Source organism: Octodon degus, unplaced genomic scaffold (assembly GCF_000260255.1).
Source record: "Octodon degus isolate 3935 unplaced genomic scaffold, OctDeg1.0 scaffold00224, whole genome shotgun sequence".
Classification (NCBI taxonomy): Eukaryota; Metazoa; Chordata; class Mammalia; order Rodentia; family Octodontidae; genus Octodon; species Octodon degus.
In genome coordinates, this window is record NW_004524800.1 from 3,696,424 (window position 1) to 3,718,025 (window position 21,602).

At 36.1% G+C, this 21,602-nt stretch overlaps 1 protein-coding gene across 2 annotated transcripts in view; it reads left to right on the forward strand.

Annotated features, from left to right (window-relative positions):
- Gria3 (glutamate ionotropic receptor AMPA type subunit 3) overlaps nucleotides 1-21,602 on the forward strand; it is a 344,160-nt gene that overhangs the window by 163,487 nt on the left and 159,071 nt on the right. For both annotated transcript variants that reach the window (XM_004645323.2, XM_004645322.2), the window contains exon 4: nucleotides 8,267-8,454. In XM_004645323.2, the coding sequence (XP_004645380.1) occupies nucleotides 8,267-8,454 (188 nt within the window). The remainder of the gene's footprint in view (nucleotides 1-8,266; nucleotides 8,455-21,602) is intronic.

A 21,602-nucleotide genomic window follows, 5' to 3' on the forward strand; every position in this document is an offset into this window, starting at 1 on the left:
CTGTTCCATAAAATTCACAGATTGACATCCATATGCAAACACAGGGGGAGAGTTTGATCATCCCTTTTTCATACTCCTCACATGCAGAACAGTTACTGCATTAGCATCTCAAATTTAGACAATCACTGTCTTGATTTTGATGGAAACTGAAAGTGTTTAAATCAAGTTAAAATGAAAACAAGCAACAACAAAACAACAAAATGTGGGTTCAAATGTGCTGTGGAAATCTTTCTGTGAGCTATTTTTAAAGGAAAGTACATATTGTAATATGAATAATTATATCCTAAAGTATTGGCTGTCAGTTTATATTTGTATGTATCAGTTTTATTAAATATGGTAAAACATAAGACAAAAGAACTGATCTGGACTTATCATCTCTCTCCTGTACCTTTATTTTTCCGCTTTTCACTTCTGTCTATAAAGCTGTTTTCAATAAAAAGCAAAAGAAAAAAAGATGGGTAACAGGAAACAGAGAGGGGGAGAGAAGAGTGAGGTAAGGGACACAAAAGAAATTGAGAAATATCATACACATGTACCATATCCCCATGATGGTTGTAATCATGTACTGTACCAAAAACATGTATTAATAAAAGTAAAATTTAAAAAACACCTGGCTTTATGGGCCCTTATTTTTCCACAATATAAATGTGAGCAAAATTTATTCCAAAATCTAAAGAGACCAAAGAAGTTGCAAGATTTAGAGAGTAGTTCATATAAGAATTAGGTTTAAATTCCAGGTTGAGCACTAGAATAAGAAGAGCAATTTTCATTTAAGTTACAGTCATCAAATACACTACTAACATTAAAAGTCAAATTAGCTGAATGAAAAAATATATATAACAGTTATTAGACAATTTATATCAATACGTAATGACTCAAATCAATAACAAACACATTAGCACTAGAAATGTGGACTACAGAAGTAAATTAGCAAAACTCAAGGAGTAACATTAGACAAAAACATAAAAAAATATTTCCTTCAGCTGAATTCAGTTGGTAACACAAGCAGGATGGACATTGACCTTCTGGGTATCTGTTCCACCACTGTCTTCTCACTCCACTAATTCATGAGATACCCACAGGCTACCAGCTCTTCATTTGTTAATTGCTATAAGGTCATAAAGCGCATCACTAGCTTTCACATCATCAGTCATCATACAAATGACCAGACACCAAGGCATTGGGCAACATCCTCTTTACCTTTCCTTCCAAACTCACCCATGTAAGGTCACTGCCAAAATGTGGCCAGATTAGATGGAGGTTAACACCTTTAACTTTTTGTTCTTCTTTCTTTCAATTCTTATTTTTTATTACTACATGTGTGTAGTTGGAGGTTAGTAATTACATTTCTCGTGGAGCATTATTACATAAACATAACATCTTAATTCCTTTTTCATCTCTTTCCCCTTCCTTCCCTTCTCCTCCATCCATATCTTGGTCCCTTACCACTTGAAGAAGACATAGCTCCCTACTTCCTGTTATCTATATTTTCTGTTTCTTTTTATTTGTATATTTGGACTTTTCACATAAGAGGAACCATGTAATATTCAATCATGTATGTCTGATTCTTTTCACTTAACATTGCAGTCTCAAAGTGCATCCATTTCCTACAAATAACCCAAGTTTATTTTTCTGTATGGCATAGTGGTACTCAGTTTTGTATAAATACCATATTTGCTTCATCCATTGATCTTCTGATTCACACATAGGCCATTTCTAAGACTTCACTATTATGAATTATGCTACTATATACATGATTAATCATTTATCACTATAATATGATCTCTTTAACTCTTTTGGCTAGATACATACAAGGGGGATAGATGGGTGGAAGGAAATTTTTACTTTCATTTTTTTTGAGAAATATTTATACCAATTTCCATAGTGGTTGTACTACTTTACATTCCCACCAACAATGTAAGAGAGTTACTTTTTCCACACAGGTTCACTGGCATTGTTATTATTTCACTTCTTAAAGATGGCTTTACCTTGTGGAATATGATGGAATCTCAAAGTTATTTCAGTTTAGGAGGCCAGGGAGATGGCTTGTATTTTTCTAATGATCATAGATGCTGAACATTGTTTCACATATTTATTGGCCATTTGTACCTCTTATCCTGATAAGTATCTTTTCATGTCAGTTACCAATCTTTTGAATATTTTTTTTATTTTGGAGGCTTAACTTTTTGAGTTTTTTGTATATTCTAGATATTAGTTATTGATATATCAGCACCTGAAAAGGGCCACTGTGCTGAGAGAATTCTACATAGAACTGGGAAGTTTGTATGTAACGAGGAGAAAAGAGAAAGCTATAAATGGTGGTGATTTGCCTACTTGGAAGACTTGGTAGACAGAGGATACCAGGAAGTGGCACTGAAAAGAGGAAAAGGTACACAGAGAGACAAGCTATGTCTATGTCACGAAATGCCAAAGGTCATTGTGACATGAGACCTACAATGTAGGCTAGGCAGCACTAAAATGGAGGTTACATGGAGGTCACATAGCCAAGACAAAAGTGAGACAAATGAAGATGCATCTGAGATAATGTGCTCTTAAGTTTTCTAAGTTCTTCACCTGCCTCTCCCTAGTTCTAGATTTGTTTAGACTCTAGGCTATTTTTTGATCTAAAAGAGCTATATAACCTTGGGAAAGTCACTTCTTTCCCTCCCTCCCTCCCTAACTAATACTCTCCAAACTAGAGCTGCTCTACTTTTATCTGCAATAGATGTTGAGCTTCCATAGGAATTTCACTTAAAAGGGAATTATGCTGCTTTGAGAATTGTATCCTATTTCTCTGTAGTCATCTGTAAGAGCCCTTGTAACTTACAAAGGTGTAGCTATGATAATTTCAGGGCACAAGAGTTTTCAGGGTGCTGAAAACTTTCTTATTTCAATCTGAAAATATTGAAAAGGCAGTCTTTAGCATAGGACACTAGACAAATACTAAATTACTCCCTTGGTAAAGATCAACCTGTTTCTCTAGAACTCTTTGAGAGTGTTGGTAACCTTTTTGTTGGCTTCATAGCCAACCTTCTGACAGTCTATTCCAGATATAAATTGCTGGAAATGTCATCACTCTTTAAAGCCAATTTATCAATGTCTGAGATCCATTATATGGGAAATTGTATAGACCATGTCAAAAATACCTATAGGGAAACTAAAAGATCTGGTACAGGTTTATGAGCAAAAGGTGATGTTAATAGCTCACACTGGGAGATGTGAAGTAGAAAGATGAAAATTATATTTTCTTGAGTCTCATTGTTTTTCTGTGTTTTCAGATCAAATAGTACATTTGTTCAGCAAGAAGTGGATCTAATCTTATTTGTATACTGAAAAAACTCCTGGCCATTTTCCTCTTTAAAAAGTAATTTTGAAGCTTGTAGATCTGTGAGCTTTTCATATCTGCTGAACTCTCATGAGTTCAACCTAGTATTTGTTCATTGAGTGCCCAGGAACAGGCTCTTACGTGAGGGTTCACATGTTAGAAGTTGATAGGAAGCACACTGATTATCACAATTGTGAAAGGGAAAGAGGGTGCAGATTTGAGAAGAAGGAGAAAATGGGCTATGGCACAGTCATAAAAAGGCCTCAGCCTTATCTTCAGGGTGCTCTGAGACTGGAATGGGTCTTTACTGTTACTCTGTTGGGGTAAGGAAATGGTGCCTTGATACCCTCTCACCATGAATCATTGAGTGCAAGATATCCTGGAAAGAAAGCATAACTTTATTTTTTAAATAATTTTATTGAGAAACAAATAGCAATAAGACAGTTTCAAAACATATTAGTAGGACAGTTTCAATAATTAATACATTGCATATATTGTCTTCTTAGTGGTTATTCATGGTATAGGATACAGACATGATATCCTGTCCACAAACACTATTAGAACAAATCTTATTGTTCGTTGAATTAAGAGAATATAGTTGCATATCTATTCTCACTATTTTGAATATGCAATACAAAGTGGTCGTTCATTTGTGTCCCCTTTTTTTGTTTAGTTTTTAGAGATGGGTATTCCAGTGTCATTTAAATATTATAGATGCGTGAATTCAGCAAAATATTCCAATATAGACCAGTAGTCCATAATAGTAGTGGGTTTTCCATAGGACTGGCAATGACAGAAGTTGTTGACTTGAACCCTTTACAGCTCAGCATATTAATATGGCTTTACTTTTCATACTTTATTTTTATCTTGTTCTGCTGAATTATTAATACCAAAATAAAGCAAGACCTATATAACAAGAAATGTAACTTTTTAATCTGACAAGGTCAGTCAAATCCCCTCAGGATTTACCCTGAAACCCTGTAGCAGTTTGTAGATCCTTTGTCAGTATCAGCCATGTGAATGAGTCACAGCCATTACTTGACCAATTTGCTCTCTGTGAAAGCCTGAGAGAATGTTTTCTTTCCATGTGAAGGAAGCATAACTTTAAAGCAATAGCTCTCTTCCAACAACACATTCCCAATGAGCTGAATGAATAAGGTGTGTAGCACTAAAGGAGGATCCAGGTGTACAGCACAGTATTCACTGCTGTACCCATTAGCAAGGTGGTCTCCTTGTCTGCCAAGAGTAGCACAACAGCTAGTCCAGTAGAGTTAGACTGGGGATAGCAGCAATCCACTCTTTCATCAGTGTTGGCTTGCCATTCCTTTATTATCATATTTTGTGTTATGTTGGTTGAATACAGATGCAAATCTAGCTTTTGTCCACTTACCTAAATGGTAAATGCATTCTAAAATGAAAAATAAAACGCTGAACAACACCAGTAGTCTAAAACAAGAATAAGAGAATTTGAACAAGAATAAGAGAACAAGAAATTTCAGCCATGCAAATTTGGGTATGTTAAAGCTCACCCAGTGTGCATGACAATTCTGAAAATTCAAAAAGAGCAAGCTCATCGTTACAAAGCCAAACTTTGTTACAAGCCTGACTGACCTACTACTTTTATTTTGTTTCTTTTTCTTTATTTCTTAAGTCCCACTTTACTTTTTGGTCAGTTGCAACATGGAAAAAATCCAAGTACAATAAATTAGTTATGAAAACAAATAAAAGCTCTCTTTAGATTTCTCACTGACAGGCACTGAACTGAGATGACCATTTCACCCAGGGCTCCAGAATTCTTTATTTTTATTTTTATTTTTATTTTTTGGTGGACCCAGAGATTGAATTCAGGCCCTTGCACTTGCCAGGAAAGCACTTATTCTACTGAGTCATCTCCCTGGCTCCCTTAGGGCTCCAGAATTCAGCAGCCCCATGCTCAATCAGACACAGAAAAAGAGTACACGGTAAAAGACACTGCAGTGTTAACCCAAAGTTCCAACATGCTCAAAAACTGTGAGCCAGTCTCACTGCTCAGTAGGCCCTAGACATGCACTCACTAAAAAGTCATGTTTTTTCTACTTAATTTTTGAAAAGGTTTCACATTCCCATGGTTCAAAAAATAGAAATATGAAAAACTCCATAAGAATCACTGCTTATAGTAAGGGGCTTCATAGTTGGGGCAGACAGCATATAGAGGACTGCTCAACTGTCTCATTTGTCTTCCAGGAGCTTATGCTTTGCAAGGACAGTATGACCATACTTTATGATCTTTAATTTTTTTGTACTTACAGAAAGTCATACTTGTATCTTGTAAAGTACTTAAACATTATATAAATAAATGACACTGGAAATAGAAGTTCTTATTAATTCAGAGATAACTTCTACCAATTCCTTCAGATTTTTCCTATACACATACAAATGTACCTTGCCCAGTAACAGTGAAAGCAGTGAATAGGTGGAAAGACCCATTCTCCACATGTTAAAGAACATGAAGTATAGAAGAAGTAAGAAGTAGAATAGAGTAAGAAATTAGAGTGAAGAATGGGAGATAAATTCCATTTCAAATAAAATGAATCATGGCACACAGCTTTGGAGTCAATACATAGCAAAGATTTTATGTAGAAAATTGACACGTTTTCATTGATTCCAAGTTTGACACTAATTAACAATGTAGTTTTTAAATAAATATTAGCAGTCCTAGGCTGCTAAAATAATAACTTACATCAAAGCAAGTAGTAGTCCCACTACCATCCACACTTTATGGTCAGATCACTTCAGGATCAATAAAATATTGACAGATATTCAAAGAGAGATAAAATAGAGTGGAAGTTTGTCATCGTATCATAAAAGTAATTGTTGAAGCCTGGGAGATCTTTAACCTGAGGAAACAAGCTGACTGCCTTCAAAAATGTAAAGGACTGTCTTACGGAAAAGGGATTAAAATGTTCCCTATCCCAAATGTGAACCAGTAAGTAGAGATTATGAGAATTTTGATTTTCAATCAACACATAAACAGCTGTATTTTGCGAAAGAGCCTTTGGAAAAGTTTGCTTTAAATATATTGAAAATTCCCTGTGTAATTTCATTTACTATTCAGTCAATATTTTCTTCATAAATAGTTCAGAAGTAAAATTCAACACAGTCCTTGCTGGATTTTCATAAATTCTTAATTACTAAGATTCAAAATAATGAGGCCTTATTGTACACTGCTTAAGAAAGATTTTCAAATGTTTTAATCTCTTCCTGTTTTTATTTCCTAATCCCATACCTTGGCCCACCGCATGCCCTCAACTCCCGCTGAAACAGAGAGCACATCAAAAACCCACATGAAAATGTAAATCTTGGAAATAAATATGCGTGGTTGGTTTTAAAAGAGTAAGAATTAACATTTAAAGCAATGGTAATTTACTGTGATCTGTAATTTTGAGCTTCTGTGCTGAAATTGCTCATTTGGAAAATACCAAGTGCTTGGGTCTCATTTGTGATCTTCTTCCTGCATATACCCAGCACACAAAGGAGTTGTAATGACCAGCTGAGTCACCGCTGCCATCTCCCTGAAGCGTGCTCTCCAAATGTCAATACCATTTTCTATGGTACAGTGAGAACTATTCCAAACTGTAACCTGCTTACACTACAGGGTGAGTGTGAGACAGCAGAGCATGCAATGTATTCAAAGGACAGCATCATCTTGCTCTGTTCTCTGTTCTTCCAGTGCTTGAATTATAATAACAGAGATCATTTTGACTTTGCAAATTATCCTTATCACCTACTCCCATTAGTCATCACCTGATTATAAATGAAAAACTATTTAAATTTTTAGAAAGAAGCTTTTGATAATATCCCAATGAAATGATGTCTCTCCTAGATGAAATTGTACTTAGATTGTGGATTCAGATCAGAAGCAAAATTCCAGATGTGATATATGTAACATTAGACAGATGACTACTATAAAAGACCAGTACAGAGAAATGTGCTACTCTTCAGCTTCCTACTTCAGATGTACAGCTCGTTTCAGTTTCTCAGACTGTAACTCTGAAGAGGTTACCCAGAACTCAAACATCATATCTTCTTTCTTTTTTCCCCACTCAACATAGTTCCAAAGTGCCTCTTGTTAATAGCTGTCTGATGTACGTTAACACAAAAGGAGCTAGAAATTCTTGTAAATTTAGTGGAGAAAGGAAAAAAATTCACAGTCTTAATATGATTAAATCTTTTTATAATGCTGTGGTAAAGGAATAAGAATTGTATCTTTGTTATACTATTTTTTGTTATATTTTCACAGAGTTATTTTATTTAGGAGACATAATTTACCTTGTTTAATAGTAATTTCCATGTAAGGATGAGCTATATTTTGTTTTTTATTATTTTCCTGAGATATGCTCTTGTTATACAGTTCAGACTGGCCTTGAACTCACTATGTAGTCCACACTGGCCTCAAATGCGTGGTAATTGTCCTGCCTCAGCCTCCCAAGTGCTGGAATGATAGGCATATCCCACCATGGATGGAGAATGAGCTATGTTTCAATGGCTTTACTGAAGTTATTTCTACTTCTGAAGAATGTTTAGGTGAAAGACAAATGCAACGAACTTCAACTGCAATAAGAAAAATTTTAGCCAGATATAACCAAGAAGGTCTTGGTATTCAGGTCTTAGGTATTTTGGTAATGCATGTCAATAAAACAATTAGTACTATAATTCAGCTGTGACTTCTTGAGTAGAGAATGGATATACACCTAACCTAATGTTCCCAAGTTGTAGAATTTTCTTTTTTAAGACAAAATGGAGATGCCAACTGTCCAGAGAGTTAAAAGTGAGTCATGAGCCTATGCTTTCCAGCAGATTCAAAGGGACTAAACAGAATTCAAATAAAGTCAGTAAAATCATTACCTAACAAAAGATTTTTTTAAAAAAAAAGTCATTGAGGCTGTTTTTTCCTTCCTCTAGGATTTTCTATCCTACAAGCAATTATGGAAGCAGCAGTGCAAAACAACTGGCAAGTGACAGCAAGGTCTGTGGGAAACATAAAGGATGTCCAAGAATTCAGGCGCATCATTGAAGAAATGGACAGAAGGCAAGAAAAGCGATACTTGATTGACTGTGAAGTTGAAAGGATTAACACGATTTTGGAACAGGTACGTTTGAGATTTATTCCAGCCCCTAGCCAATATGTTAAATTATCATCCTGAAGCACTTCCCATATCTGTTAATAAATTAAGTAGCCAATAGTGTAAACATGTCAACAGTTTTTTTTTTCAGTATCTCTAATCTTTTTGTCCTCCTCAGTGACTGCTGAGAAAGAAAAAAAGAAAGAAAGAGTAGTTAGGATTAATATACAGCTACTTTCTCTTAATTGAATGAGAAGATTTGTACTAATAGTGTTTGGACAAGATATCATGTCTGCATCTTGTACTATGAATAAGCACTATGAAGACAACAATATACAATGTATTAATTATTGAAACTGTCCTACTAACCTGTTTTCAAACTGTCTCATTGCTATTTATTTCTCAATAAAATTAATTTTAAAAAAGGAGAGAGAGAAAAAATCTAAGCTATGAAAATGACATATCATGGTTAATCATAAAGTCTCTAGAATCTAATCTTATCTACCGGATAAACACAGATCTTTGTTTGATAGATATGACAGCAAACTACTTCAACACAAGACAATCCCCTTCCTTTCCCATACGTTGTTTGGATGAAGGAACAGATAATGGATTAGGCATGCTTGAAGGGTAGGCTTTTTGTTTCTCTTTACTGGAATATGTACTATTCCCAGATCCTTCCAAAAATCACCAACCATTCTTCAGCTAACCAGTATGTGTAAGCAGATGGCCAGGGCAGTGATTGCCAAATTTGGATTCTGTACATTATTTGGGGGGAAGGACAAAATATATAAGTTAAGATCTTTATAAAATATAAGATGGCACATGAAAAAAATATTTTTGATTTTACAAGTAAGAGCAAAGTAAAAAAAGAGTGAGACTAAAAGGAAAAATATAATTAAGTGGGCCAAAAAATATTCATTATTAGCTTGTATATTTAAATTTAAGACCAAAAAAAATTAGTAGAAATCTTTCATCCTAAACCAGATAGATACCATATTTGAGGGAAAGAGTCAAGTTGAAATATAGTAAAGTATATTATTTTCCACAGAAGTCTCAATTTCCCAGTTAATAACAAAGTATCCATGCTGCTATCAACAAAACTATAAGGGAAACATTTCCATTCTAATTCAATCCCTGTGCACTCCAGGGCCAAAACAGCTTCAGATATTGAAATTGTAGTGAGGATCTATTGCCTGGGTGAGCTGCTTTATAGCAAATTCAATATTAATAATTTCTCAGTTATGCCTCCATAAGGAGAGAATGCAAAAATAACAGTGAACAGGAAGGACTGAGCAAAGGGGAAGAGAGGGAAGAAGGAAACAGAAAAGAACAGAATGAAATGAGAAAGGGAGGGAAAGAGGAGGAAAGGAAAGGAAAGAGGGAGGGAGGAAAGGCAAATTGCTGGCTCTGCATGATAGAAATACAAAACTGCCCCTCTTCTGTAACAGTATCACCTCTGGTGAATCACAGCTCATAGAAAATCTAGAGCACTAGCCTGGTTAAAACAAGTTTCCCAATAAACATTCTCTTGAGCTACACAAATGTTCCACCCTCTGTCTGCCTCACCTCCCCCACCAAAATGCCTTTGGTTTTCTAAGATCTTGAAAGTAAAGAATCAGGTCAGTGATCTTGGTGTATGTACTACATGCCCTCTAAACTTTTTACCAAAATAGCCTTTTAGTGGGTGACCGACTTAATAGCCCAAAATATTTCATGCCAGTAAGGGGTGGTTTCACAATTTTAAAGTGAAAACTGGGATTCATAGCGTTACTAGGTGTGGTGAAGCAGCCAGTGCTGATAAAAGGGCCACTGAAAATTATATACACCACTTGGAAATGATGACACAGAGAAATGGCTTTTTGTCTCACCAAGTTTTCAAGTATGGTGAAACTGGCCTTTTCTGTAATAAAATGCCCAGGATAACATACATTACCCAGGAAGAGAAGAAAATGCCAGGCCACATGCCTAGGAAGGATAGACTAAGCTTATTGCTATGTGCCAATGCAAGTGGTGACCTCCATATAAGGCCTGTCTTGGTTTGTCAGTCTGAGACCCTTAGAGTGTCAGAAAATATAAAGTGATGAAGAACAGGCTAGGGGTCATGTGGAAATCTCACACAAAACCCTGGATAATGAGAGTACTTTTCTTGCATGGATCAGGGAGGCTTTCTCTCCTATTGTTAAGAAATATCCAGCGGACAAAGGTGTACCACTCAAAGCTCTCCTCATTATGGGCAATGCTCCTGCTCACCCATGAGACTTTGAAGAAAAATTGACTGAAGGACCCCCATGGCTCTTAGTTGAGTTCCTCCCATCTAACACAACTCCTCTACTGCAATCTATGTATCAGCAGGTTTTAGCGAACTTTAAGAAGCTGTGTGCCAAGGGACTGTTTCTGAAGTGCTTCCAGATGGTCTCAGATACAGATCTAACACTTAAAGAGTCCTGGAAGTAATATTACAATACCCTTTGCTATGTGAAGTTAATTGAGAAATCCTAGGCCAATGACTCTCTAAGGATACCAACATATCCCTGAAAGAAAGTGTGGCCTAAAATTATATAGGAGACTTTGAAGGCTGAGGAGAGGAGCCTAAACTGTCAATTCATCCTGGAGTTGATAACATTGTCACTATAGCAGAGTCCATAGGCTTGCAGGTAGACAGTGGTGATGCTGAGGAACTGGTAGAGGAGTACTAAGAGAAATTGTCTACAGAGAAATTTGACAACTTCTGTTTAGCAACAGAGAACGGCAGCTGAGGAGCTTTCTGAAAAAGATGGGAAGTACCAACAATCAATGCAGCAAAGTTCTTCTTGTGAAATAAAGGAAATCTTGAAAAACAAGAACAGAACTGCAAATATTTGTAAAGAAGATCCAGCCAGACAGAGACAAAGCCAATCATTGTACTCACTTGCTCAATGACAGTGTCATATCATACTACAGAACAGTGTTTAAGAAAAGACAAAAATAGACAAGCTTAAACTAGGTTTTAATTCTGAAAATGTTGAGACCAAGTGAGCCAGAAGCATATGCCAGTGTCTTATGGACTCACCCAAGGAGAGAAAGGACAACAGAGAGCCAGATTTCTGATGTTCCAATTGAAGGGGGCTCTCCTTCCAAATGATAACCACCTTCCATTTCATCCTCTGTTCCCACAAGCCAAAGATGTCAACTTGAATGATGAGTACAGTATAAAACTGTTGTTTCTGGTAAACTAGGCATATTTTATAACATTTGGTGAGTACATTAAGAAAGTTATTGGTGGTTCTGGTAAATTATGCACATTATACAATCTCTTTTATCATGAAAACCCTCCTTTGGGAGGTATGGAATACACTATGAGTATTTCCATCATTTTTTATGGAAAATAAAGTCTTGACTTACAACCAATTTGAGTTATAACCAGCATTCTTGATCAAATTGAGTTCATAAATCAATGGTTCATTGTATTCTCAATAGGTCAGATTTTGGCATGAAGTTCTTATTGTATTTTATATCCAATGAGTGTTAATTAAAATACCTCAGTTTGGTGTAATTTTCAAATATAAGTTGGTCTTTAATTTAATGTGATATAACAATCCTCATATTTTGTGTTATATTATTTCCCAAGTGGATGTTCAAACACTTTTAAAACAGATCCAAAATCTTCTAACATTTTTTCCAAAACTCTAATTTAAACTGAGCCTTTTGTATAACAGTATAAAAAATTTCATTAGGTACTGTTATGACTTAGTATCTCTCTTTAACAGTTATTCTATAAAGGAGGCATTCTGAATTTTCAGTCTTAAGAATTAACATAGAAAAGGACAGGGATAGAGACAAAGCCACAAGGGGTTGTTGAGGCTTAGAGAATATTTAGGAATTATAGATCCTGAATCTAAAAATTAAGAGCATGTTGTAGGTTTAAGCATCCTAGGATGAAGGAACCACTGATCTGACTCACTGTAGCCTTCCTGTTAATGTACTATGTTTGTGTGGATCTCTGCACTGGTAGTCAGCTGCCTTAATGTAAGGACCAGTTTAGACATTATCTTCTGAAAAAATTGCTTCTCAGATAGTTACCTACTCGTGACTAGATATATCTTGCCCCCAGGAATATATACCTATGGACAACTTTTAAAGATCAGACTTGATAAAACGATATAGCTTTCTTGGGCCCTGATGTCCATTTGGCAAGGCAGCATAGCAAAGGATGTCAGGGCATGCATTCTGAAGTCAGTTTGCATGTGCTGTTATCTACTAGCTGTGTAGCCAGGAGCAAGTTACATAGTTTTCTGTGCCTCCATTTCTTTGTATTAGAATGGGAATAAAACACATATAACTAAATGAGTTAATTCAAATTTTCCAGGGCCGGGGAGATGGCTCAGTGGAATAAGCGCTTCCCTGGCAAGTGCAAGGGCCTGAGTTCAATCCCTGGTTCAAAAAAAAAATTTCCAGATGCATTGTGTTTCATAGTGCTTTGATGCTAAAACAAAGTATTTTCACATAAATTATCTCATTTAAACTATAGGAGACAAGTGGGAGGGCATGTTTATCCTGAATTTACACATGATGAATTGAGGCTTGAACAAGACATCTAGATGACAACCCAATGTGGCTGTCTTCTCAATCCTACTAAGTGGTAGAGCAAAAGCAAAACTCGTCTTTGGACTCTTAATTGAGTGACCCTTCACTGCACAACCTCCCTTCATGTCTAAGTTGCTCATTAAATAAATATTAAACAAATGCCAAACCTTGGATTTGGCCTGCTCATCAGGTTATATCTTAAAACTGTTGCAAAGCAATTAGAGATGATCCAAAGAAGAGGAGCAAAAAAAATGATTAAAGCATCAGAAAATAGGGCCTGTGAGGAAAGGCTAAATGAGTTGAGGTTGTTTATCCTAGAGAAAGAGAGCCAAGAGACAGTTTAATCATGATCCTAAGTATAAAGAGGTATCATAAAGAGGTTACTGACCAACTGTTCTGTATACCTAAGGACAGTACCAGAGCAAATGAGCGAGAGACAGTCAGCACTAGAATAGACTCATTATAAAGGAGAGATGAAATTGGAACAAAGGGGAATCTCACCAATTTAGGCTCTATAAAGGTGAGGTCATTCTGAATTAGTGAAAAGTCAGATCTAGAAGAACTTTCAGATCGCCTCAAGGGTATACAAAATCGCAGGTTATTCCTGGATGTTAACAAGTAAAGACCCTTACAGAAGGTTTATTTTAGTGAATAGACAAGGTAGATGTCATTGGTTCTCGGAACTCTCAGTCCACAATCTGTGAATGCTCAAGTCGCTTTTACAAAACTGTACAGGGCTGGGAAGATAGCTGGCTGGGCTAAGCACCTGCCTGGAAAGCACAAAGATCCAGGTTTGATCCCCAGTACCACATGCCATGCTGGGCCAGGAACCCCAGGTGAACCATGCCAAACACCAAACCAGGTGTTGTGATGCACACCTGTAATCCTAGTGCTGGGGAGTCTGAGGCTGAGAAAGGAGGATCACTATAAGCGCAAGCTGCGTAGAGACCCTGTACCACAAAAATTAATAAATAATTTTTAAAAATAGTACTGAACTGGGTAGAATTTGCCTACAACCTATGCACATGCTCCTTATAGTTTAAAATCATTTCTAGATTAAAATCATTTCTAGATTATTTATACTATCTAAAGAAAATTATATATAATTAGGATAGTGTATTTTTAGGAAATAATGATAAAACAGAGACTGCATGTGTTTGACAGGTTCAATTTTTAACGTATTTTTAACCTGTAGTTAATTGAATCTATGGTTGCAGAAATAAAAGTTACAGAGGACCAATTATATTTCCTGATTTGTCTATCCATTATGTATCCGAAAGATATGACCCTTTAAAGAGATTTAAACATCTCTTGTTCAGCCTTTACCATGGTTTTATTTTTCCATAGATAATTCAAAGGTAAATCTCACCCTCTATCATCTGCTTAAATTTTAGCATGTACTAAATTGGACCTAAATTGATGTCTTAATATTTTACCCAGGAAAATTGTAGAGTGTATGGTTTCTCCTGGAGCTATTCCAGGGTAAAGTCACCTCCTCTTAGATCATATGAAAGATAAGACCTTCTTAAGGACAGAATCCTTAAGCAGTAAATCCCTTAGGTCCCTTTCACTTGAGGAACTTTGATTATCACTTCAAAGTCAGTAGTTTAAGCAATGAAACACTCAAATTAGTACATCAGGTTTCTAAAGATAACAACTTAAGCAAGGTGAACAATACTAAAAAGGCTTTCAAATGTATAAAGTTCTAATAAGGAAATAGTGCTCAATGCAAAATATCTGGTAATTGTCATCAGAGCATATATGCCAACAACCAGACATAGGAAAATTAAGCAAAAATAGTATAGCTATATACCTTCTCCCCACCTTGACTCTGCTAGCAGATACTGACAACGTCTAGTTCCCTTGCACTTTTTAAATGCCTCTTTTTCCAAGTCCTTATTCTCAATATTCCCTGTAAAGCATTAAATTGACTTGTTAATCCGTATGACAGTTTGGATTAACATTCATTTTTGCAATGTATTGTTTGTGGTATAGTTAAGTAAACATAAGCTTAGGAAACAAATTGGCATGACTTCAAACCCTAGCTCTTTCACTTCGCTGTTGTGTGGCATTGGGAAAAATGACTGGAGATGGATCATTTTTTTCATTTTAAGAGAGTATTCTGCTACCTTCATTGCATGAGTGTGGGTAGGATCACACTGGATCATATGTGGAAAGCACTTGGAACAGTGCGTGATGCCCCTTGCATACTCAGCAACTAGGAACCATAGTAATTTGATGATGAGTAGTGAGTTTCCGTGCTTTTGAAAAAACTTAGTTAAGATGGTTGATCAAGAATGGTGTCCCCACAGTGTATGGCAGCACGCACTGTATCCCACCACTCTGAGAGACTGAGAGAGGAGGATTACAAATTGCACCCCAGTCTAGACAACTTGGTGACTACCATTCAAAATAAATGTTTTGAAAAAGGATACAGCTTAGTGCAAAGGCCCTTTGTTCAATTACTGATATCATGAAAATGTAATATCCTGATGAAGTTTCCAAAACATCTGCTCAATCCATGGTAATATCATGACCTTGGGTTCACTAATGAGTTAAGCATGCTCCAAGATCTCTCTTTTTTCTCCAAAGTAATAAAGTTCTAATAAGGAAACTATTATAATTGGATAATATATGTTCATTGGATAATATATGTTCATTGATCAGTTCAAATATTGTTTGAGGATTAACTAGCTATTTTAGCATCACTTAAAATTAGTCACTGAAACTTGAGCTACATATACTACTTCAGCTTTTTTAATAACAAATATGTATCACTATGTTCCAGATACTATTTTAAGAAACATATGTGAGTAAATATATATATATATATATATATATATATATATATTATCCTATTAAATGTTAGACTTAATAAGATTTGTAGAATATAAGCATTATCTCCATTTTAGAGATGATAAATTGAGACTTAAAGAATTTGTACAGATAATATATGGTAAAGATGGAATTTGAACCCAGGAACTCTGTCTGGTTTAATCATTGCACTAATTAACCTTACAACTGACAGAGTTTTTCACTTGGGTTGGATTCAACAAGAAGTTATAAGATACAAGCATTGTGATAAATGCCTAGAGCAGCTTTGTTTACACAGTAACATTTCACAGATATTTCCTCTGCTTGATGAGGACCTATGGCTCCTTTAACACATGGGATTGAAAATATATCCCTTAAGCCTACCTTTTTGTGAAGAGCTCATTTGTGACCAAAGGTTTGTTTTTTATTTTTCCTTTTTTAAAAAATATTAATGCCAAAATAATCTAACTATGAAAAGGGCCCCACAAAACTAAGGCTAAATTGTGAGGGGGGTCTTGTTCTTAGTGATGTGTATGACAATTAGCATGTTCTGTATGTTTTTCTCTTCTGGTTAAGAGGTACAACCTCCATCAAATACTTTCCTGGGTTTGTCCATTTCCTCTTTCCCTTGCTAGGGAGTAACCTGAATGAAACTGGTATTGTCTAGCAGGTATAGCTCCCTTTTACTCCATGAGCCCCTCAAAACCAAGCACAAAATAAAACTGGCCATGGAGGAGCACAAATGTCCATGAAAAAAGTTATTAGGTGAGTGCTTATCTTTTCCAGGTTTCTCCTTCCCCACACAGTACCACTCTTAGACCCTAATGAGAGGGGGCAACACATTGAACTCCATTTTTTAGAGGTCTTCTCTATCCACAAAAATTGAACCACAAAGACTGGCTCTCTTTTTGATCTTAACACTAATCTTTTTGAACAATTAGTAGTAGGATTGCTGTTCAAAGGGGTGGGAGAAAGGAGCACTAAAGTCGATCCAGGCACCCCAGATCAGAGAACACAAGCATAAGAAGTCTGGTGGAGTAGAAGACAGGACAGGTCAGGCAGTGAAGGAGAAAAATAAAAACATATACTATTGGGACTGAGAGGAAAATGACTAATTTTGCTTAAATCTGGCATCCTCCAAAGAATAGAGTTTGAGCAGTTAAGATCCTTCAAATAACTGTATTCCTTTCCTTGTGCTGTGTGAGTGATACAATTTTGGAAGGCAAGAAGAATTGCCCAGGAAAAGCAAGTCCTAAGAGTTTGGTAAGAGGAACTTAACTAGTTTCTTGGAGAACTTGATAGATTCACCTCATCTCAGCTTTATGTATATCCAGTCTCCCAGTGGTCTGGGATATGGGTCTAGCTTCCACTCCGCCCTGCCCTGCCCCAAAAGATTTCTACACCACACTGATAGTAGGTCTGGCCTTGTAGAGAGCCTAATTCTATTATCTTCTAGATTTATTTCAGAGGACTGGGCTGCAGGGCCTTGGTATATACATAGTCGAGGCATACCTTGTCCTATAATTTTAAACAGTTAGATATGGTATGTAAGCCTCCATTTCTACTCTTTCTCTAGACCTCAAAAATATTAGGAATGAAGCTACTCCTATTCACCCCTGCCCTAAAAGCATAAATATCTCTTTCAATGAGTCCAATTTATTGCTGAAAAGTAGGTTTTCCCAAATTTTCTTGTTATATTCAGTGTAAATGTCTCTTCCAATCACCTCTCATGGTATTTGTGATTGAGGTAGGGTCGAAGTAGATGTGTTCACAGAAATGGAATTTCTTCCCAAATAATTTAAATGCTATAGAGAGTTCAACTCTCAGCTTATAATCATACCCTTGAAAGTAGAGCCCTAGCACAACACCGGTGTCCTAAAAATACTCTTTCTTACATGACTGTAGCATTGAAAAGAGAGGATTTAGCAGGCATTACTTGAGTATTAGCTAGACATTACCAGTTTCATTTAGGTTACTCCCATCCCTTTGATACTCAAGCAAGTGCCTGTTAAAACTAGAGTGATGTTCCCATTACTTCTTTGGAAGATAAAATCACTGCTCTAATCTTCAGGAGCAGGTTCAGGCTACTCTCAGGGAACCTTTCTGATACTTTCATATCTTTTGCATTTCCATAGACATTCCCTTTTATTCCATCCAGAATTTGAAGTAAAGATGGTTAGAGGGCCAGACCAGAATAAATTAAGTCTAGAAGGACACAAATAAGGAAGCAACCTGCTAACATCTCCCACCACCACCACCACCACAGCTTCCACTGAAACATTGTGTCTAGTTGGACTCTTTTCAATGTTACAGTTGTGTAAGAAAGATTATTCTTTGGACACTGGTGTTGTGCTAGGGCTCTACTTTCAAGGGTATGGTTAAAAGCTGAGAGTTAAACATTCTTCTACTTCTGCATAGTAAAGTTGTTGTGATGCTGTGCTTCATGCTTAGGTCCAGGTCCTTCATGACATTCAAATTATGCAGTGGGATGTAAAATAGAATAGCACAACTATACAGAAATCCACTGGAACCAAAGTAGAATGTCATTTCTTTATTAGTCCATGATTCTTCATGAACTGGTTGAAAAGGCTTTCCAAATCTTGAAAAAACAAACACAAGTAGAGGATTTCACAGGGGTTACTTGGATTTCAAGAGCCAACTGCAAGTAGTGTTCCCATGAAAGACATAAAGGCCATACAAAATGAGATTTCTTGGACTGAATGGGTATTTTCTCAGATATTGAAGAAAACACTGTGGACTCAAGAGGCAACTGATGAAGAAAGTCAAATGGGACCAGAGCTATGGAACTGACATTGTAATATATGTGGAAAATGTCCCAGAGAAGGACCAGCCAACTGTACTGAGGTTAAGTTTTATGCAAGAACTCAAACTCAGAATTCACTTTTGAGGGAAACAAAAATTAGTTATTTTTTTCTAATTTGTAATAGCCCTTAACAACATTAATCATATAGGAGAGCAGCTTCTTAACAAACACAAAATATTACAATAAAGAGCAGAGTAGAGTAAAAGGGATTAGAAATCTCACAGCTTATTTTTAAATACAACTAATCGCACAATGTAAGGTTAAAGTGTTTAGTACCTATAAAGTCCCTCTATTTTCTGCCAGGGCCATACATAAAAGAAGAGACTTCATTCCTCTTTGTTTCCCCTGCTTTCCAATCACTTATGGACACACTTACAGTCACAGATCAATACATAGCCAAACATTCCTACTGATTGCCTTTAGTAGTTTAGTAAGTCTTACTAGATTTTTCCTTTTCTTTCCCCAACTCCAGTTATTCCAGGTTTCTCTGTATATATCAGCTGCCTCATTGATCCTTTTCAACCACACTTATTGTTACATAACCAATCACAATATCCGATTGTTTCTATTATGTAACCTAAAGATACAATATGTGCTCTCACTTAACATTGAGTACAAGATTATGATAAAAAAATCACATTCAATTTTTTAACAAAATATTATACTAGAAGATATATTGCCATTAATCCTCCCCAAAATACTCCTCCTCACTTCAAACACATATATCCCACTTTTCTTCCTACTTACCGAAGAAGTTCTGGAAGTTCTTTTTCTTGAGAGTCTTTACTTGTGCTGTTGTAGCTGCCTCAGTGTCCTGAATTAATTCAAACATTTACCTTGCATGGTCATTTTGGCTTTGGAGAAAAGCCTAAGATAGCATGGTGCCAGATGTGATAAAGAAGGTGAATGAAAACACACTCCAGTGGATTTATGAGCCTTCCTTTCCATTTGATGACACTTAGTAGCAGCATTCAAGTATTTTTTTTTAATCTTATTTGTTTTGGGGCTGGGGAGATGGCTCAGTAGAATAAGGGCTTGCCTGGCAAGTGCAAGGGCCTGAGTTCAATCCCTGGTTCCACTAAAAAATATATATTTGTTTTTCATTTATTTATTTATTTATTTGTTTGTTTGTTTGTTTGTTTGTTTTTGCAGAACCGGGGATTGAACTCAGGCCCTTGCGCTTGCCAGGGAAGCGCTTATTCCACTGAGCTACCCCCCAGGCCCCTATTTGTTTTATTTTTAAAGAGAATAAAAAATAGCAAAGAAATAGAAATGATATACAATTTCAATAAACAAAATGATAGGAATTCAACAATGATTGTTGTATTTCATATTTTTGTCTTCAAATTAGTTGTTCAGATTACCAGACATAAGCATTCTTATATCTGGTATTCTGATATAAGATTAACTGATCAAAAATTATAAAGAAGAGAAAAGAACTAAACACTTCTCCTTTCAACAGACCAGCATAAATGAGTGGTACAATTATCCAAGCTATCCAATGTATATACATAAACAACTTGTTCAAGTATTTTTGATCACACTTCTTAAAGATTTGATAGAGGACTTCCAAGATTCCTTCATAAAGGGGTCCAAATGATGCAATAAGTATGTTTAAAGCAAGGGAGAATATTTTGAAGGAGACTAATGGCAATGGGTCTTTCACTATAACAAAAAAGTTTCTTTAACTATTCACCATATATTTCTATTACACCCTTTATCTGAATAAATATTTTTGAGGCAAAAATATATCCAAGAGCTACAGAAGAGTATCGCCAATGCAAAATATCTGGTTGTATTTATTAAAGGTGCTCACTATAAGCATGCCTTCTTTCAAGTCCAATCCAGTGTCTTCCTGGCATTATGTGAGTGGTGCTCTATACTTGCACTGAAAACATTCAAGTGACTTGGATGTTAACAGAATCCATAAACTCATCTCTAAAATTCAAAGTTATTTATCCCAGGAGTTAGAAGCAGACATCAGTGTTCTATATTTAGGGATTTTATTTTTGTTTTATTGAAAAAGATAGTTTTATGCTCTGGACATACTTCACATTAGACTGGCTAGACTGGCTTTGTGAATATTTAAAAGCATAATATTTAAATGTAATGCCCTCTGGGAAAATAAAGAGAAAAGAATCATTCATGATCATTACTTTGAAGCAGCACGGCTCTTGTTTATTTCAGATGATAGAAGCTTTAGTGTCCAAAAGGAAATGTTCCTACTCATTCAAAAGTCCCTCTTCTCATTTTAAAAAACCTAATACCTCATTATTTGTTTGATTATTTCCTGTGATGTTTGGGGATTTTATTTTAAAAATCAACACAAATTAAAATTAATTTTCATTAGGGAACTTGAGAGTTCCCTGGGAGAACTCTCAAGGGCTGAGAATGCTTGAGATGACTGAATATACCCTGGGGTTTTATGAAGTAAAGTACAGAAGACACAAGCAGGAGAACTGAATTTTAGCTCCAAGCTATATGATTTCCAAAGGTTAATTTCTCGGCTTCATCTCCATTTCCTATACTCTGAGTGGATGTACTGAATGTGACTGACCCTCCCAGTTCCAATGGGCTGAGTCCCAAAGGTGTAGAAAATATAATTCAAAAAATATTCATTGAGTAGCTGGCATGTAGTTCAGTGCTACAGTTTGTGCTTAGCATGCGTTAGACCACCTGATTAATCCATAACATAGGAATAGAGAGAGAGAGCATGGCAAAAAGGAAGAGGGTGAAAGGGAAAAGGAAAAGAATTACAAAGAAAACAAGAGAGAGAAGGAAAGAAAGAGAGAGAAAAGAGAGGAGAGGAGAGGAGGAGAGCAGAAGAGGAGAAGAGAAAAAGAGGGGAAAGGAGGAGGGGAGAGGAGCAGAGGGGAGGGGAGCAGAGTGGAGGGGAAAAGAGAAGAGAAGAGAAAGAAGAGAAGAGGAGAAGAGAAGAGAAGAGAAGAGAAGAGAAGAGAAGAGAAGAGAA